The 21,229-nt window shown below is 42.5% G+C and overlaps 1 protein-coding gene across 6 annotated transcripts in view; it reads right to left on the reverse strand.

Moving 5' to 3' along the window:
- HTT (huntingtin) overlaps positions 1 to 21,229 on the reverse strand; it is a 204,258-nt gene that overhangs the window by 114,920 nt on the left and 68,109 nt on the right. For 4 of the 6 annotated variants that reach the window (XM_006128262.4, XM_075930826.1, XM_006128261.4 and 1 more), the window contains 4 exons: positions 19,647 to 19,793; positions 10,872 to 10,992; positions 9,958 to 10,103; positions 1,871 to 2,022 (listed from right to left, as the gene is read on the reverse strand). In XM_006128262.4, coding sequence (XP_006128324.1) covers positions 1,871 to 2,022; positions 9,958 to 10,103; positions 10,872 to 10,992; positions 19,647 to 19,793 — 566 coding nt within the window. The remainder of the gene's footprint in view (positions 1 to 1,870; positions 2,023 to 9,957; positions 10,104 to 10,871; positions 10,993 to 19,646; positions 19,794 to 21,229) is intronic. The other 2 variants (XM_006128263.4, XM_075930827.1) reach the window with 1 other exon arrangement.

The following is a 21,229-nucleotide window of genomic DNA, read 5'->3' on the forward strand; positions in this document are numbered from 1 at the left end:
GAACCACCAGCTATTGGCAGTTCTCTCGGGGGGCGGGGGAGACTTTACCCACTCCTCAATACCCAGACCAATCAGGGTCAGCGGGTGGGGAAACACAGAAGTGTCCTGCCCCTTCCATCTCAGGCCCCGCCCCTTCCAGGGTGGCCTGGGGCCACTTCAAACATTTCTGAAGTGGCCTCCAGTCAAAAATTATTGCCCACCCCTGATCTAGATCATCCCCAAGAGATATCCATGCATCCCTGATAGCTCGCTTGATACCTGCAAAGGCACAGATAAATACAGAGGTGGGGGTCCACCAGGAACTAACCCTGTGGACCAGATCCCACCTGCAGGCTGGAATTTGCTCATCCAAACTCAGAGTGAGGATCTGCTATTTGTGCCCAATCTATTTAAAATATTAAGTTTAGCTTGCATTTTTATTCATTTATTTGCTAACTAATCTGCTTTGATCTGTTTACTACCCCTTATAATCACTTACAATCTATCTTTTATATTTAATACTTGTTTTTGCTTTATCTAAAACCAGCATGTGGGAATCATAACCCAGGGAGGATAAAGCTGTTGTGTTTCCCCTTCATACTGAAGGAGGCAGCAAATTTTATGAGCTTATGCTGTACAGTTTCCTGTGCAGTGCAAAGCAGTATAATTTTGAGTTTAAACTGCAGAGGGATTACAGGCTTTAGGAACTGAGAGGTACCCTAGCAAAAGCCTACCCATGCAAGTGTTGGTTATAGAACCCTCTGCACATACTGCAGCTGGGTACGCTCCTACTTGTATGTATGCTGGTGAAAGTGCAGACTAAAGCCTAGAAGGCTTGTCAGCTTATCACAGCAATATAGTGTAAAAGGGAGCGCAGGTTGGTGGATCAGGGCCTCAGTGGGATGCCAGTTGATGTGGTATGCCAGGGGAACACATCACAACTTGGATTTGAAAAATGTTAGCAGAAACTATTTTAAAGTTACATCTTTAGTCAATTATATTCTCTATATGAGCAGTGAATACAAAGCAAGGAAAAATAAAATCTTACTTAAAACAGTTTATCACTAATATGCTTAGACACACTTTCTCTATACCACTTTAATTAAAATTTCATTTTAATTGTAAATATAAATACCCACACATTATGTCTTATGACTATATAGACAATATCGTTACGTGCACAAAGTATGCAACAGTAGTCAAGTATCAAAGTCCAAGTTGTTTTAGGGAAGACATCTGAGCCTAAAGAAATGTAAACAGTTATAACTGAGCTATTTCTCAAGTTATGTTCTGCTACCGACATATCCTATATAGGCCATTCTACACACAGATCCCTTCTCTTACGGTTATTTAAAAATAGAAAGATCAAAGGACCAATAAGAACAGACCAAGTGGAAATCTGGGCTTTATGAGACTGTTCCAGCCCTAAAATTACATGTACAAGTACCACATAAAAGGCCTAGAATTAGGTAAAGCCACGTGTTAACTAGTGACCTAATGGCCTGTTGTTAAGAGAGATCATTGTGCCTTGTGTTAACGACTCCTTTATCCAATTCAAATCTAAGAGGCATAACTCCTCAGCTAGTAGAATGTTGTAAAGTGGTATTAGGAAGAAGAACAATATGCTTACCGGGTTATATAGGAAAAGCCTATACATTTTAATATATTTGAGAAGGCTCACATATCTAGATAACTATCATGCATGAACATTAGATGCCCAGCCAAATAAAGAAAAACAATGCACAACCCCAGTTACAACTTCCCACCCTCTTCTGCAATTCTTAAGCTCTGAAGCTTGCGAATATTTACTGCCTACAGTGAAACAGAGATAGGGCTTTCTGACTACATAATGGAAATTATCACAATGAAAAAGCCCAAAATTGTTGTCTACCTGCAAGCAAGTTTCCAATCAAAATTAAAGCATCTTGGTGTGCAGAAAGATCCAGTGGGAACCAGGCAGTTGAAAGAAGGGATAAAACCATACCAGCCATTCCAATAGTACAGCTCTTCTGAGATTCTTCTGAAGGATTCAGCTGGGAAACACTGAAAGTTTAATTATGAAAATTGTCAAACATTTTAGACAAATTTTAAGTCTCATGGAAACTAAAAGTGAGATAAATGATTTTAACATTTTTACATCTAATTTCTTATTTATTAGAAACTCATCTATCTGTACAACTAAATCACCTTTAGTATCTTGACTTCAGCCCGCAAAACAATAGTTTCAGCAAAGATTAACATGCAAGCTGCTGCGAATCTATTAAAGAATTAGAGTGCTTTGCTAACACAGTGATCATCATAACTACTTAGGGAACCTATTGGTGGACAATTAAATAATGATTTGCTTATGAGTATTTCAATATTAAGGAAAGATATAACACAAAACAATGGTCTGATATTAACTATGGAATTAAAATGCTCACAAATAGATAATGTAACATTGTTTAGGAATAGGCACATATTAAGAATAGCAATGGACAAAGATATGAATTTAAATGTTTCAAAAACTAAAGCTCAAACAGTACAGACATTGTTTCTCTTAGGGCTCATCTAGACTACGCGGAATGGTCGAAAGAGGATATGCAAAATGATGTTTACGCAGCTTTTCGACAAGGGGCGGTTCACCAAAAAAGCTGCGTCTAAACTACTTGCACTTTCAAAAGTGCGATCGGAAGAAGATATGCAAATTCACACAGAATTTGCATATCCTCTTTCAATCATTCTGTGTAGTCTAGATGAGCCCATAGTTCTAGACTTATTGAGGAACACCAGTTAAGATGTGAAAATGTTCTCTTGGAAACCTGATTTTGCCATACTATAATTTTATCAAAAAGGTCTCTACATGCTTCAAGTTTCAAAAGCACAGACTAGCCAAAAGAAATATTAAGAGTTTTATGAGATGCAGACAAATCTTTTCAAAGATATGGAACTTGTCCCCTACATTTCCACTTCATTTTCTAAAAAATTAAAGTTTCTTTGCAAAAATGACTTATAGGAAGTTCAAATTTATTCAGTTCAAGAACTTCCAAATAGGTAGGGCTAAATTCAGGGCAAAGCATTCCTCCTCTCCACAACATCTTATAAACACTCCACGGCCCACTTGTGCCACAACTGCTTTTCTGCATGTAAGCCAGACCAGTGTTGAGGATAACAAGCATGGCAACTGTCAAAAGCCCCACATGAAGCTAAGTTCTTCAGGCTTTGATTTCAGCCCTAGCCCCAGGTGACAGACCTCAGGTACCCAGGCTTCTGCCCGATGTGGCAGTATTTTGGCTTTCTGCCCTAGGCACCACCAAATCTAATGGCAGCCGTGCTTGACAGGCACCCTAAAACCGGTTCATGGCCCCTTCAGATTCCTAGTTGAGAACCATTAGTTTAATCAAAAGAGAACTCATCTTCTAACATTTAAATCATTTACACAGAAAGTAATTACTCTTCAGATTGAGAGTTCCACTACTAGTACAGATTTTTTCATTCTACACAATTGAAAAGTATTTCAACATTTATCCTACCATCTATGTGTATGCCTACATATACAAGAATCATATATGAAATAATTTCATGATAGCTAGAATGTTGCCAAGTATAAAGGTGGAATGAAACAGGTCTTGAACAGTGTATACAACCACAACATTTCAGTAGAGGATGTAAATAATGCCACAGGAAACAGAAAAGCCACAGGGAATTACCTACATACTACACGGCTAGTACAATGGGATCAAAGATTACAAGAGGCCAAGGCTTCCGCTATTTAATTATAGTACCATCACACAACATGTCAACAACAGAAACACCACCAAATGAAGGGCTTGGGCAGAGAGGAAAAACAAAAAGACAATATGATCTACAACAGGGGTGGGCAAAAGGGCCTCCGCGGGCTGCATCTGGCCCATCAAGCAGTTTGATCCAGCCCATGGAAGCCCTGCTGCTCCCCCGCCCCCAGGCCAATTATGGTTTGTGGGTAGGAAAGCAGGGAAGTATCCTGGACCTGCCCCTCCTGGTGCGACCTGGGACCACTTCAAAAATTCCTGAAATGGCCCCTGGCAAAAAATTATTGCCCATGCCTGATTTCCTATCATGTAGGAGTACTGCTTGCATCTTGAAGATGGTTTTTATTTGAACATGTTATTTGTAGAATTTATATACGAAAGTTGGCAGGCCTCCCTAAAAGGAGCAGAGGAGAAATTTAATGAAAAAGAATGGAGGCATGGTGGACAAGCAATTTCAAATTTATGGATAGAATGAAAAACAGATAGGAAAATGGAGAAATTAGACAATATGGGCAAAGAAAATATTTGGAGAGACTAAAGCTGAGAAGGAGTACAAGAGGCTAAAAACAAAGAACCTGGAAAATGAGAATAAGCAGCTTGAATTTGGACCTACTAATAGACCTTTAACAAACCACAGGCAGATACACTTGATTCAGAGAAAGACATGAGTTATTTAATAAAATCAACCCCACTTTCTACAGTATTCTATTTTTATTAGGCAATCTCTCGATTAAACGGCCATCATTATTGTCCATCTGTCAGTCACGGAATTTTCAACTTTCACACACACATGCACATACGTATACAAACACATGGGTGTAGATTGTATTTGAATTGCAAGGGTTAGAAGGGCTTCTGGAAAGTTCGATTTGACTGGGACGAGTTCCAGAGGCTTCATGAAAGTTTGATTTGACTGGGAACGTACCCACACGTTTGCTTACCTTGAAAGATGGATCAAAAATAAATATTTGGACAAGACCAGACATTATACGCACCCTTCACTTTTCATACATAAGAGACAAAGAAAGCTACTTCAATAACTTGCTGGTTCTTCACAAACCTTTTCTAAAGGAATCCGAGCTTTTGGAAGAACATGGAACTGCCAAGTAAGCCTTTATTGCCAATCAAGACTTTTTGTGATTGAGGAACAGTAACATCGAAGAACTCTAGCAATTTAAACAAGAAATCGAAGCTGCCATCGATCAAATTAAGACTTTCATGCAGATAGAGGACGGCGAATCTCAACAGAATCGAAATCCAGATGAAATCCAGTTGATTGAGGTGGAAGAATCGAACTTTAACATGCCCAATGAAGATTTAGAAAGTGGAAGATCTCGAATGAATCTCAGAGATAACTGTTCAACTACATTATATTCCACATTCAGCGTGAGCTATCAGCCACAGATCAAAATCCAGCACCACCACCTCTCCGGTTGTTCGTCACTGGAGGCACCACAATGGCAGGACATTTCTATTCAAGCTGCGATTGAGCTGATTTGTTATCTTTACTGACCAGTAGAACCTGCTGGGATTTTCATCAAAGCGGCAGCTCCCACTGGAGTAAGCTGCGCTACTGGTCAACGGCCAATGCTCATGGTGCCCTCAATGCTCATACTGCACTCAATGCTCATGGTGCCCATTCAAAAAGACCTCCACATGCTCTCTTTCACACCCTTGTCTGCAGATTACCTTCAACATATGTGACGCCAATGGCATAATGTGAGATTTGTTATCATTGATGAAGTTTCTATTATATCATATGAGTGGCTAGTGTATACCGATTGTCAGTCAAGTTTAAGCCAACTTAATGTTGATGAACTTTTTGCAGGCTTGAACATTTTGCTCTTCAGTGATCTCCTTCAACTTCCACCAATATCAGCCAGTCCCATTTATAAGCAACCTGTTTCAATAAGACCCGCTGTGCATCTCTGGCGCCTCTTTAGCTTTTGTGAATTGACTGAAAACATGTGACAGTGAGGGGATACAACATTTATCGAAATTTTAAATAATCTTTGAGAGGAAAACTTACATGAGAACTACATATTTTACTACGTAAATGTGAGGAAAGCGAACAACAAGGGGACTTTTCACCCAGAAAAGTTTTGAGAATCATGCTGACTTGTAAAATGGTACATGACCACAATAATCAAGTCTTGTGCAGTTTAGACAATACGAACCTCCAAATGTTCATAATCATAGCACAAGATACCCTCGTTGAGCAGAAAAGACGAGTGCCTAACCTTTATTGAGCTATCCCAACAAAGATCAATCGAACAGCAGGCACTCTAAAGAGAACTGTAATACATCTGGGTGCCTCTTACTGTGCTTCCGTACAGTGTTGACCAAGCAAACTGCTTGATCAAAGGCAAAATTGGCACCATCACCAATATAATATGGCCCTACTTCCACACAACCAAATTCACGAAACCGATATCCGTAAAGTTTAAATTGAATTCGAAGGCGATGTCAGAAAGCACACTGAGTCAATTACATGTCAATTTCAAGCGAATTTTGGATAAAGCTTGGTGGTGCAGCAAATGCTTCCAATCATCCATGCTTATGAAGTCACCGTCCACAAACTACAAGGGACTACGATGCATAAAGCAGTTGTGACCTTCAGCTCTCAATAATTTGTGCCAGCTCAACCATTTGTGGCATTCAGTCAAGTACGTTCTTTAGACAGTGTAGAGATCGACAAAATCGATCCAAATAAATTAATGGGCGACAATGTTGGTCATAAAGACACCTTAGAAGAATTACAGTGTCTTTGAAGCCTTCCTCCTTTTAGTCAACAAAACCATTGATCGATCACCTCAATTACTTGATCCTTGCCTTAAACACAACTGTTTATAATTACAAATGTAAATACCTAGTGCAAAAAAGATTATGTAAAAAAGTCTACCTCAAAATATATAAGCATATCAAAATGAACCTTGGAGTTTTTATTACTTGAAACACATTAGACTTAAGACTAAAAAGACAAAAATAAAATAAAAAAAACTTTTAAAAAAGACAATCTTTCTAAAAGCACACCAAAAGACTAAAAAATAATAAAGTGCACCAAAAAAGTCAAAAATAAAGTTTTAAGCTAGCAATTTAGGAGAAAGATTGGATGGCTAAGTATGGTTCAAGCTAGCTGCTGTTGATTGGATGGCTAACAGCAGCTAGCTTGAACCATACTTAGCCATCCAATCTTTCTCCTAAATTGCTAGCTTAAGACTTTATTTTTGACTTTTTTGGTGCACTTTATTATTTTTTAGTCTTTTGGTGTGCTTTTAGAAAGATTGTCTTTTTTAAAAGAAGGGTTTTTTTCCATACATTTTTTATTCTTTGTGATCTTCCAACAGAGGATTAGTGAACAAAACCATGATTTTAATCACCAAGTGGAAAGCCTGAATTTAATCAGCATTTTCATTTGTACTTCAGTCATTTTCTAAGGCAAGGTACATTCTTATTGGTTAACATAACCAGTCAAACATGTTAATTTATAACTAAATAAAGCCATTAAACTAGATTTGGTAATTTTTTTTTGCTAACTAGAAGTGTAGACTATAGCTATATACAGTTATTGAAGAATTATATAACAATATTTTAAGCCATCATATAGCTTAATATAAGCTATATATATTTTAGTATAAGAGAAAGTGACGAATTATATTTTGCTTCTTTATTAGCTATTAACCTTTTGTTCTTTTTTGTCAACCTGCATTACGATGGTAACTGGAATTAGAGCAATTTATTAAATTTTAAGTGCTTTGAATAACAAACTTCTATCAAAATATGCTTCACATTTACAAGTTTAGACCATCACAAATTTTGCAATAAATTCAGATTTCATTTGAAACAGATTTATTTTTAAAGAAAAAATATAATTTAAATTTAAATAATCCAATTAAAACAATCAAAAATTTAATTATTTTTAAACCTATGAGTTTTTATCCTGCTAGTCAAGCAATTAAAAAATGTATTGATTAATAGTGCATGCTGCAGCAGTGTTTCAAAGGGGCAGCGCTGTGGAAGCCCAGGATCAGCTGGAGTCCTCAGTTGATCCCAGGCTCAGTACCACAGCCAGTTCGAAATGCAGAGGGAGTGTTTCAAAGGGGCAGCACTGCAGGAGCTCAGGACCAGCTAGAGTCCCTAGCTGACCCCGGCTCCATGTGGCGCTGCCCCTTGGAAAAACTGCCCCGGCATTTCCAAGGGACAGTACCACATTTCCATGGGGCAGCACTGAGGGAACCCAGGATCAGCTGGAGTCCCCAGCTGACCCCGGGTTTCATGCAGCGTTGGCCTTTTGAAGTGCTGTGATGGCAGCTGGAAGGGGTAGCGTATTAGGAGCCTGGGATCAGCTGAGGACTCCAGCTGATCCCCGGCTCAGCATTGCAAAGCCCCTTTGAAATGATCCCAGGCTCCTAATGCACTTCCCCTTTAAAGTGTCAAAACAGCACTTCAAAGGGGCAGCGCAGCATTAACACATTAAAAGGATTAATGCGTTAATCCTGTCCTGTGTTAACTGCAGGCGTTAACATGGTCAAGTGACAGCCCTACCTGCTAGTCAATTACTGATCAGGTCTATGGCTATTTCCCATGTAAAATGAGATGATTATAGCTCAAAGAGACATAGCTTTCCTTTATGCACTGCTAATTGCAGCAGCTTCACAAAAGAAAGGGCAAGCTGATGAACAAAAAAGACAAACTGTTAGATGGTACGCTTCACATCACAACTTCAAGCCACCAGAGAAGCAGCAAGCTTTTATAATTTTACCACAAGTAATGAAATTAAGGTAAAGATTCTCCCTTGCGATTCAGCCATCAGAAAAAACCAAAACTGCTGAAGTAGAAAATATGAGAAAGCACACGAGAGTGTAATTCTGTACATGTGGAAATAGGGAGAGAAACCAGCATCCAAACAAATGCGAACTTGAAGGACTTGAACAGAAGCCTATTTTAAGGGGGGGAGGAGCATCAGAAACTAGTAAAACAAACAATTTGGCAAGTCCACACAGATGATAGCAGGGAGTTTGTACTATATATTTGGTTAAGTGAAAACAGCTGATGCAGCAGAACACATACACACAACGTCCTACAAACTGTGACCAAAACAAAAAAAAATCCCACAAACACCACAGATGCACAACCACGCAACATGTAAAATCAGCTACAATATTAATAGTTAACAGGTGATGCTTACTGGTTCCAATTAGCTAGTAGGGCCAGGGCAGCTCCCCACCTGCCCTGGCCAGGGGGTTGCTCCAGCCTTGCAGGGTCCACTCGAACAGCACCTGTCAGTGGCAGGATCAGCAACCCCCCAGCCATCCCCCAGCTACAGGTTATATGATGGCTCCCCTTGCTGGCCTTGTTCCTGGGAAGCCGCTTTTGCTGCCGCAGCAGAGCCTCCTCCCAGGGGCAAGACTGGCAGCAGCCCCTGCTGACCCTACTCTTGGGCAGGCTTCGCTGCAAGCTCTGCAGTATAAAGCTTACTTAAGTTGATTTTCAGCAGTTACACAACACAGTTACATTTTTAAATGCATTTTTACAACCCTAATGGACAGGCAGCAATACATACAATGGTATCCAAAGAAGAGAATCAAACACTAGCATTTAACAAGGCTACAGTTACTTTAAGTAAAAGATCTCTTCTCACGACAGACAATATCTTGGGTCTTTCAAAATCATATTAGCCACGTAAGTGGAAAGTTATGCACTTCACTAGTGGTTCCATTTGCTGTTGCCATGAAGTCTTGCAGACTTATCTACCCAACAAAAGCAACTGGGAGGCATCTGCAAATCCTTGTTATAACAACAGTTACACACTAGTTTCCATTGCCCAACACCTACAATACAGATATAAAGTATAGATGATGTGAAAAATTCAGACAAAAAAAGCTGACTTTTGCTCTACTTGTTTTTATTTAACACTGCAGATTTTATAACATTCCTTCTGAAGCTTGAAAAAAAATACTTCCCCTTCCCCTCTGCTACCACAATATTTTATCCATTTCCTAGATAAACATTGATTTTCTCCATTTATTTAAACAATTACAAATACCACAGAATATGGACTGTATTATTTAAAATGATGGAAAATCTATTACTTGATTCAATGCTAACCTGTTATGAGCCTAATAATATTAGGCCTATCTGTATGAAATCTTTAAACAACTGCTAAGTGACGCTTAACAGCAAATAATTAAAGCAGGGCTTTGGATACCTGAATGAGTGTCCTCTGTTTTTGTAAATATGAATTCTAGAAGCTTGTATACTGGATGAAGAAACATACCCACAGTGCCATCCTACAGTCCATGTGCACACGGGAAATGTTGTAGAGAGAAGACACAAAGCTTCACAGCAGCCAAACTGAAAGAAATTAAGGAAGATATTACATTACAGTTAACAGTATAGGGGTTAGGAGCAAAATACATTGAATTTCCAAACGCCATCATTAACATTTCTTCATTACCGCTGTATGACAGTACAGAGGCATATGCATATGTAACCCACACACGTAGGCTTCGTCTAGACTGGCCCCTTCTTCGGAAGAGGCATGCTAATTTTTAAGTTTGGAATAGGGAAATGCGCGGGGGATTTAAATATCCCGCACGGGATTTAAATAAACATGGCCGCCGCTTTTTTTCCTGCTTGGGGAAAAGCCGGAAAAGAGCGTCCAGACTGGCAAGATCCTCCGGAATAAAGCCCTTTTCCGGAGGATCTCTTATTCCTACTTGCAAGTCTGGACACACTTTTCCGGCTTTTCCTCAAGCCGGAAAAAAGCGGCAGCCATGTTTATTTAAATCCCGCGGGGGATATTTAAATATCCCCCGCGGATTTCCCTATTCCAAACTTAGAAATCAGCATGCCTCTTCCAAAGAAGGGGCCAGTCTAGACGTAGCCTTAGTGTGGTTCATTGTCCCAGATAGTGGCACTTAGACCACTCACAGTGAGAGATTAGAACAAGGGAGCTCCAGCTGGCTTTATAGCTCAAGCTGTAGAGGCTCCTACACTACGCTCCAGAGGTCCCAGGTAACCCTGTGGAGGTAACACATATAGCAAGAAAGTACTGAATGTATTTACTGATCCCTATTTTATTAAAATTATATGTTATTTATAGATTATTAAAATACTCACAGTAAGTGCTCTTGTAGTTGATGTTGTTAATGCATGGGAAACTGCTGAGATAACCCTAGAAATGTTGTTTTCCATAGTGACATCCGCTGGACTTTGCACCATGTTGTAACCTCTGTAGATTCTGAATCAAACAAAATAAAACTAAAATATGTGCATATACAAGTCAAATTGTATCTTGTTAAAAATATGTAAAATTAAACATGAATGCTGGTTGAGAAGATAAACTGCACATAACACTGACTAGATATTAACAAACTGTACCAGTCAAATAGCAATGCATAATCTTATCCATATTCTAAATCCCAACTATCTTTGTAGAATTAAATTTTAAGATGTAAAACTTTAATGTCATCCGCAGTTACAAACGGGGCTTTTCTTGCCCCGGAGGACGGGAGCGGCGGGACACCCAGATGCGTCGTCGTCCGCCGCCCCCGTCTTCCGGGACGAGAAAAGCTGCTCCCCGTCTCCCTGGTCTGCAGGGAGACGGGGAGCAAAGCCTTGGAGCACGCCCGCAATGGGACAGCCTGGGCGCGCTTGAGCTGTCCCCCTGCGGGCGTGCTCCGCGGCTTTGCTCCCCGTCTTCCTGGTCTGACCAGCAGACCAGGGAGATGGGGAGCAAAGCCGCGGAGCACGCCAGCACTGGGACAGCCGCGGTGCGCCTGGACTGTCCCACTGCCCGTGTGCTCTGCGGCTTTGCTCCGCGTCTCCCAGGTCAGCAGACCAGGGAGACCGAGCAAAGCCGTGGAGGACTTGGGCGGTCCCACCACCCCCGTCTCCCTGGTCTGCTTGGGGGGGGAGGGGGGTGCAGCTAGTGCCCCCCCCCCCCCCCCCCCGGAGACCAGGCTTTTCTTGCCTACCTCTGGGGTGGAGCAGCTGGGGGCTGCCGGGTTGGTCCCACAGTGCCGCTCCGGACCAACCCAGCAGCACCCCAGCTGCTCTGCCCCAGGCGTCCCCAAGTCAGCCGCTGCTGAAACTGACCAGCAGCTGACTACAGGAAGCCCGAGGCAGAGTTGCTCTGCCCCAGGCTTCCTGGAATCAGCCGCTGATCAGTTTCAGCACCAGCTGACTTGGGGACGCCTGGGTTTCTTAAGTTGAATCTGTATGTAAGTCAGAACTGGCGTCCAGATTCAGCCGCGGTTGAAACTGATCAGTTTCAGCAGCGGCTGACGCCAGTTCCGACTTACATACAGATTCAACTTAAGAACAAACCTACAGTCCCTATCTTGTACGTAACCCGGGGACTGCCTGTACTGGTGAGAGATGCTCTTAGGGCCTGGTACCCATTTCAAAATCAGGTATTGAGTAATGAAGTTCCAAGTGCCTTTGCATCTGATGCACTCCCTCACAATTGACTAAATGGTTGAGAGGAGATCCTGACTCAAAGAGCGATACCCCACAGAGCCCAGAGTGGCCACTGGCATGGACTTGGACCATCCTTATCTAGGTCTTTGCCCCTTAGAAGGCCAATGTTTGGGTTGCTTCAATGATCATGGCTCTAATGACTGTGAAAGAACATAAATGTGCTGCGTCCCAATTTGGGGTAAAGAGGATTGCACTTTTGAGTCCAAATAGTCAGAAGCTTTACACTAGGGAGACAATGATGCTGATTCTACCAGAAAGAAGTAACCTGAACCTTGAAATAGCAATACCAATGAAAGAAAGAGAAGCTTGTCTCTTGATAAAACTGATTTGAAAAGGAGGAGTACATAGCAGTAATGGGGGATCTCAGTGAGAGTTGAGTTGTGGGTCCAGGAAGCAAATGGATGGCTTTCAGTGCTGATGAAAATCCATACAAAAGCTGCATATGTCTCTGAGGTAGATGAGACTGACTGCTGGCTCCTCAAACGCTTTTCAGGGAACAGCCCTAATGGACCTGTTAAGGGTCCAGAGACACTGAACCTTTCTTAACAGGTAAGGCTCCTGGGGTGGGGCTCTCTGCTACAAGCTTAGTTGAGTCGTTGCTCCTATCTCGTCTCAATACCAACATGGAAGAACAAAATGCTGAACCCAAGGAAAGTCTTGGTCTCATCTTCTGTACTAAGGATTAGGACCATGGTGCTAAAAATACGGATGAAATAGTATTTGGGGTACTCTCTTCATGCTATGTCATATGAGAGTTTGAAGCACTACTTCTATAAGCAAACACTTACACCTTGCTGCTCCATCCTTTGAATATGGTTTAAAGCGCTTGCAGGTGTGAAATGTATTACTAACATATGCCCACCCTAACACTTCAGGCAGGTCAGATGAGGATCACTGACAGGCACAGACTTTGAGCATGTCCCATGAGACTTGAACCGTGGGGCGTAAGGCATCGTTCCAGTACCAAGCCCCGTATTGAAATTAAAAAAATTACCCCAACACCACAAAAAACAGAAACCTAACAGTAATTCACTTGAGAAACTAACAATTGGCCACAACTATATAGGATGAATAATGGATGCATTTGAATAAAACCAATTTGATATTGCTCTGACAACCATCACTAGCATTAAGAAGAAAGGGGAGGGGATCCGGGACAATCTTGCTCTTACACTTGCACACACTAGTTCGTGACAGGACAGTAAAGCTACCATGACAGAGTGCTGAGGAAAAAAAAAAATCTGACCTATTTGCAAAGGCCTACAGTGCCTATACACCTAGGCTACGTCTAGACTGGCCACATAAGATAGAATAGGCATGCAAAGCAGGCAAGTCAGAATAGGGAAATCCGCGGGGGATTTAAATATCCCCCACGGGATTTAAATAAACATGGCCGCCGCTTTTTTTCCGGCTTGGGGAAAAGCCGGAAAAGAGTGTCTAGACTGGCGCGATCCTCCGGAATAAAGCCCTTTTCCGGAGGATCTCTTATTCCTACTTGCAAGAATAAGATCAGTTTCAACCTTGCAAGTAGGAATAAGAGATCCTCCGGTAAAGGGCTTTATTCCGGAGGATCGCGCCAGTCTAGACGCTCTTTTCCGGCTTTTCCCCAAGCCGGGAAAAAAAGCGGCGGCCATGTTTATTTAAATCCCACAGGGGATATTTAAATCCCCCGCGGATTTCCCTATTCTGACTTGCCTGCTTTGCATGCCTATTCCGTCTTATGTGGCCAGTCTAGATGTAGCCCTACAGTAGAATCGCTATGGGAAACCAAAGAATCACTCAAATTCCATTTTATAGATCTTTTAAGCATATTATCATGCTTTAATCAGCCTAACATAATTGTATACAAACAAAAGAATGCTCCTTCATAAAGCACATTTTGCATCTTTCATCACTGAATGTTTAATTTAATGGGATTTAGTTAACTTGAACATAGAAGGAAATATCACTTAAAGACTAAACAGAAAAGAGATATAATGCACACGCAACAGTTTCAAGAAGGAAAAACTTTTCCATTAGATTAGTATACATATCACTTTTCTACTATTCCATAACATAAAGATTTTGTTTTCAATGCAAGAAGCAAGAGAGGTACTCAAGTTATTTTAATAATAATAGACAGAAAAAGAGGAATGACTTGTAAGATATGAACAGGTTAAAAAAAAAGAAAGAAAGATCAGTGATGCACATATAAGTATTTTGTCAGAGCCTGATGCTTCACAAAAAAAAAAAATACACTACTAAAAAACCTACTGTGGCAATTAGGATATAACCATCCTCCCAATAGATAAAGTTTCTTCCTAATCTTATCAGCTGATAGTTGAATTACCCTTTGAAGCATGAGTTTCTCTCCATTTTAAAACAATTTACTTATGGTTGGGTTCATTAACATAAAATACCACTACCATGGACCAATGAGCTTCACAGACTAGTTTTGTATTAAAAAGAATTCTGTTATAAATTTATTTTCTTTCACTGTCGAGTGTCCAAATGCAGCTAGATTAAACAGCAAATGTGAAGTTTGGTGCGCCTGATTATCTTATGTCAAAGATGTCCAACCCATTCCAGATGAAGAGTCATAATAGCAGCAGAGACAGTGTGAAGAGCCGGGGCAAAGTTGTTGAGCAGAAAAAAAAATAATAATAATTAAAAAAACCCACGCTGGGGGAAAATAGGTGCTGGTACACTATCCCATGGCTGCTTTTTTTTTTTCGGTTAACTTTTCCCCAGATCTTTGCGGCCCTGCCGGAGCCACAAATTGCTGGATGTGCACCCTGCTTAACTCCTCTACCTGACTGGGAATTGAGTTTGTCCCTCTCAGCCCAAACGACTGGTGGAACAAGAGCAACATCTTTCAATGGGAACCAGTATGGTTCGATGACAGCGACTACCGAAATCCTCAAATTAACTCTGGGGGGAGGCAAGGGAAGTGGCAACAGACAGCATGGGGTAAGAACAAGACGTGTCTGCCATAAAAGATGCAGTTAAAGTGTTACATGCCGTAACTAAGGATGGAAAAAACTCATGGCTAAATTGGTTGGCCCAACAGTTAGGATTCTCCTTAACTCCTTTCCTACACTCTATCATAACCAGTATTTTAGTTGTTTTGATTGTTGTAATTACCTTTTGTATAACATTGTGCATTGTAAAACGCCTGGTTAATGTAGCTATCTCTTCTGCGCAAATTCGGTATACAGCACTAGAAAGAGATCCTAGCCAATTCCTCGATCCTGAACTCTCTAATCAGGCCATTGGGTACTTTCAGATTCCTCCAACGAGGGCAAGAGGAGCTGGCATCACCACCAACTTGTACCCCGGGACGTGGTGTGTCATATCGGGGGGGTGGAATGTAGCCTGCCACATCCTACCCTGCCACATCCATCTTGCTTGCCCACTAAGATGCCTCAGAAGCACACAGGGCACAGAGAGCAATAAAATCAGCATAGTCTTTGATGCCTTGACAGAAGGCCCGGATATGCTGGCTCATCGTGACCCTGGACAACTGTAAACATAGGTAAGAGGGCCATCAAGCCAGTCGTTGACCAAGAGGCTGCAGAAACTGCCCTTGGCTAGCACAGATATTGATACAATCACACAACCATCTCAGGAGAGGAATCTCCCGCTGATTAAAGAATGTCCAGTACTCCCAATTTAGTTCTCTCTCACAAGTGTAAATTATGTTCACAACTCCCTTGTAAGAACTGGCATCACAAAGACGAACCAGCACAATTTGGCACCTTAGATAAGAAAGAATACGTGACCCTACGGGTATACAGATGGGCCCAGCAGCACACTCATTTTGAGTATCAATTCATCAGCTGCCTGCTGGTCAGGCTACGTGATGGACTCCCGAGGTCCACATGGGGACACCCAGCCTCACATTCATCTTTCCAAGGAATTGAGTGACCAATTGTGGCCTGACACGCTGGAATTGAGAGATGCAGAAGGGAGTAAAAATTGTACCTGTTTGTGTCCTTTTCTTTGGTCATTGTGCACATATAGCATTAGAGCTCTATAAGGCTAAGTTGTCATTTTGGTACCATTATTTTGGTGTTTTGTTTTCCCTCCTTCCTTTGTAACCTCTTAAGACCTGTATTTGCTAGCAGTTAAGAAGTAGAGCAATAGACATTGTAACCGTATGATTATAAGTTTCTCTAATAAACTTGTAACTGTTTAAGTTTTAACCTGACTCCTTCTGTTGCTCTAACAGAACCAGACACAATTAAAAGAATCAGAGCCGGTCGGGGTAAACGCAGTAAGAGCTAAGTCTCGAGTCGTGTCGCCTCCACGGGGCAGACTCTTGGGGCACCCGTCAGCCTCCCTGGCTGCCCGCTGCAAAGGGACCTTCATCCTAGCAGTCAAAGACTTGGGTGTATTAGGGCTCTCAGACCACTCGCTATCCTGGCCACCGGCTGGGGGCAGGGGCACCTTGACAACTTTGCCCCAGCTCTTCATGCTGCCATTCTCCACTGCCACTGTGGCTCACAAAAAAAGCACTGGGAAGGAGTGAGAGGTGCAAACTCTGGGAGGGAATCTGGGTGCAGGAGGAAGTAGAGAAAAGGATGCTGGCTCAGGGAGGGGGCTTCAGGCTGGAGAGTGTTGGGGTCAGGTGGAAGGTTGGGGTGCTGAGCAAGTTGCAGGCTTGTGGCTGTGAGGGTGCAGGAGTTTGGGCTGAGGTGCATGAGGGGCTATGGGCAGGGAGGCTGGGAGTATGATGGACTCAGGACACAGATTTGCAGTGTGTAGATGGTGCAGGAGTGTTGTGACACAAGACTGAGGATGTGGGGGTGCAGGACTTTGGGGATGTGAGAGGCTCAGGACAGGGGGTTCCAGTGTAGGATAGGCTCAGATCTGGGGTCGGGGGTGTGTGTGAAGGAGTGTTACAATGTTGCGGCCAGATGGGGGCTTGTTGGCCAGGCTTCATTTTTAAATAAAATATTATGTCAAACACAAAATGTTTCAGCATTGTCTTTATTTATGAGAGGGGTGGAGAATCTATTTTGGGTCAGTGGTCACTGACCCACAGAAAAGTCAGTCGGGGCCACACAAGTGAAATGCAAAAAAAAACAACTACTCCAAAACCCGCCAAGCCTCACTAATGTGGCCCCAACTGTGCTGGGGATCGTGGGTCTCAGGAAGCATGTGGGCTGCTCTTCCCCTCCCCTAAAGAGCCGGTGTGCTTCCTGAAATACCTGGTGTGTCACTCCGCCAGGGACTTCCTTCAACCCTGCTGCCTGCGCAAGCGGCGGGGGGGAGGGGGGGATGTGAGTGTGAGTGTGTCTCCCAGGACTGCGTGCCAGCTCCAACTTCTCAGAAAACGCACGCTCCCCATGACAGCCACAAGCTTCCTGAGAAGTTGGAGCTCGCATGCAGTTCCAGGATTCCTACTCCCTCCCCTCCTGTGCAGGTAGGCAGCTAGGGGAAAAATCCCCAGTGGTGCGACAGATCCAGCATTTCAGGAAGCGTGCCAGCTGTTATGGGGAGGGGAAGAGCAGCCTGCGCTAACCCAGTCTCCCTCTCCTTCCCCAAAGCCAGGCGCCACACGCACACACACACACGCCCCCAACCTAATCCCCCCTCTCTTCCCCTTCCCGTAAGCCAGGCAAACACACCCTTAACCCAATCTCCCTCTCCTCCCCTTCCCATTCCCCAAAGCCAGGCACACACACCCCGCAACTCAATCCCCCTCCTCCCACTCTAACCAAATTCTTGGGTCCCGGAGCTGCTGCTATAGCCGTACGTCTCCCTCTAGGTGCTGGGGCACGTGCACTGAGCGGCCAGCGTTGAGCATGAGCTGGCCAGGATGCCATGTGCAACCCAATCCCCTTTCCCTTACCCTTCCCCAACACCTCCCCTCCCTGCTGTAACCCAATCCCCCTCTCCCCCAACCTTATGCTTGGGTCCTGGAGCCAGAGCCACTCTGCCGCATCAGGACACCATGCGCAACCCCGCTCCATCCCCGATCCTCCACCCTTTCCCTTCTCCAAAGCCAAGCATCTCCCCCTCAACCTTATGCCCGGGTCCCAGAGCCATTGCCTGCACTCAGTGGCTGGCTGCTAGCCCGTGCAGTCTGGGACACAGTGTGCGACCCGGCCTGCACATGCAGGATATGAAACAGCGTGCTGGGGGCCATGAGCAGAATGGCGCAAGCCATGACCACGCGTGCAACTCACAGCAGCCCGGCCATGAGAGCGGCTGACCTGAGCAGTTGCAGGTTCTGTTCCGGTTCCGTCAGGAGCCGCAATTTTTTTTTCCCCCCACAAGACGCATGCGGCTCACCAGCCTCGGGTTTGCCACCCCTGTCTTATGTCATTCCTTTTATTAAAATATCTGCAATACTGCCTCTTATTTGTCTCTTGAGAGCTAAACATTCCCAGCCTTTTCACTCTCTTCATTTGTTCATATGTTTAATCATTTTCATCATCCATCTCTGGATCTCTTATTTTCTTGTGTTTTGAGATAGGGTGACCAAGTACATTTAGGCCATAATACATTTTTAAAGTTTTATGAAACCTACAATAATACAAATAGAATTTTTTAAATTTTAATGTACAACAATTTACTTCATGATTTCTGTTTAGTGTTAAAATTCAAACCACAACAGCATTATGCTTGTTGATGAACACTAGAAGATCAATAACTATAAACAGATCCATCTAATTTCACAGTCCAAGCTAAATGAATTGCAAAATGTAAACACCACAAATGACAAAAGGGTAATTAAATTTCTAATATCAACTTTTAATCATTCTAATCAGTTAGGAGCAAAGGCAAGAATTTTTTAATCACTGCAGCAGACCAAAACTTTTAAGTTTAGATGCCTAATTTTAGGCTCCTATACATAAAAGACAACTTTTCAAAATGCTGACTGACTCTAAAGATCCTGCACCATTGAAAAAAAAAATCACCACTTTCAGCAGGACCGAGTGGTAAGGAGCCCCAAAGGGAGGGAAGGCAAGTGGCAGTAGTAGTGTCGGCACCCTCCGAGGGGTCATCTGTGACCACACCCCATCACAGAAGTATTGGACTAATTACCTCCTGAGGTCTCTTCAAGCCTAATCTTCTAATTTCACAGTGGATAAAATTAAATATTCATAGAATCATAGAATCATAGAATAATAGGACTGGAAGGGACCTCGAGAGGTCATCGAGTCCAGCCCCCCGCCCTCAAGGCAGGACCAAGCTCCGTCTACACCATCCCTGACAGATGTCTATCTAACCTGTTCTTAAATATCTCCAGAGAGGGAGATTCCACCACCTCCCTTGGCAATTTATTCCAATATTTGACCACCCTGACCACCTCATGTAAGTCTTCCTGGCAACACGCAAGCACTTGACAGAATTTAGGTACTTATCCATTGCCAACGTTTCTTTAATTAGAGCAAGGCAAATGCAATACTGCAAATACTGTACCTGGTGATAGTGCTCACTGCAAAGTGAGATGGAGGCTGAGTTTCATGCATTAGGAGTTTCAAGTAGACACTGCTTTGGTCTCTTGCAACTGCCACTACTGGATCAGCCTGTCCTTGGTCACAATTATAAAACAACTTGGGAACAAGCCTTAAATAAAACAGAAAACAGGTAAAATGATAAGCAAATCCTTTCTTTAAAAAGACAGGTATCACAAAAACTGATTTAACAAACAATTTAAAGAAAACTGTGGGTAAATCCATGCTGGTTTTTTAAATTAAAATTCTTATTCTGAATTCAAACTCTCACTCTCAAATATTTAACCCAAAGGAACCACTTACATCCATATAGGAGACTTGAAGACCACCTTTTCCAATTTTATCTTTCCCCTCACAATCCTCTTAGGCTATGTCTAGACTACATCCCTCTTTTGAAAGAGGGATGTAAATTAGACATATTGAAATGGCAAATGAAGCCGGGATTTCACTTTCCCACACTTCCATCTGCATAATCGCATCATGACATTTTTTTCAAAAAACGCTATTTCAAAAGTGAAACCATGGTCAAGACAGGATTCTTTCGAAAAGAAAAGCATTTTTCGAAAGATCCTATACATTTTCGAAAAAGGCTTTTATTTTTAAAAGAACTGCATCTAGACTGCAGTTTCACTTTCGAAGTAGCGTTTTTTGAAAGAACGCCGTGATGCGATTATGCAAACAAAGCACAGGAAAGTCAAATCCCGACCGGCTTCATTTGCAATTTCGATATGTCTAATTTACATCCCTCTTTTAAAAGAGGGATGTGGTACAGACGTACCCTTATGGCCACTAGCATTCCAATCCAGATAACAATAGACTCGCTCTGGAAACAAAGTAATTTTAAAGTACATGTAGCACTAACTGGTGCTGAGTAACAAAACTTTTCCTCTTCTGCCTTTCCCCCTCTGATGGGGATGCCACTTCCAGTGTTGATACGCATGCCAAGATGATCTTTAGCTTCTGACTCAAAATAATTCAGAGAGACATATGAATACTGGAGCATCAACTGACTAACTTTATCAAGTTAAAAAGGTTGAAGTGCACTGAAAACTGACTGTTGAGTCAGATTTCTTGTGTAAATTATATGAGGTAACAGTTAATCTTTGTTAATGTAGGTGGACTGGAAAATATAGTTTTGGTCAATAGGATAACCAACCCATTGACCAAAACTTCCTGACTGTTCATCCTGCATTTTGAGGATCAATCTTTTGCAGGGTTATATAATACCACTTCAACTTCTGACAACAATCCTTTCCCCAATCCCTGCCCTCTCCATTGCCACTGACTATTCTGGCAACTTTCCCACCATTTAAGACCAAGGTACAAAAACAGTGTTAAGTGACACTAGCTTATGTGCTATGCCACCAAATCAGATGTGGACATGATATATGTAATTTGGTGGCATAACACACAAGCTAGTGTCACTAAACACTTTTTTTCTGCCTGTGTCTTAAATGGGGGAAACTTCTTCCTTCCCAAATGCCATTCTTGACTATAGGAGCCATATCTGCTACAGGATTGGCAGGTACGATCCCTTTCATAAAACTG

This window comes from Pelodiscus sinensis, chromosome 5 (genome assembly GCF_049634645.1).
Source record: "Pelodiscus sinensis isolate JC-2024 chromosome 5, ASM4963464v1, whole genome shotgun sequence".
Taxonomy (NCBI): domain Eukaryota; kingdom Metazoa; phylum Chordata; order Testudines; family Trionychidae; genus Pelodiscus; species Pelodiscus sinensis.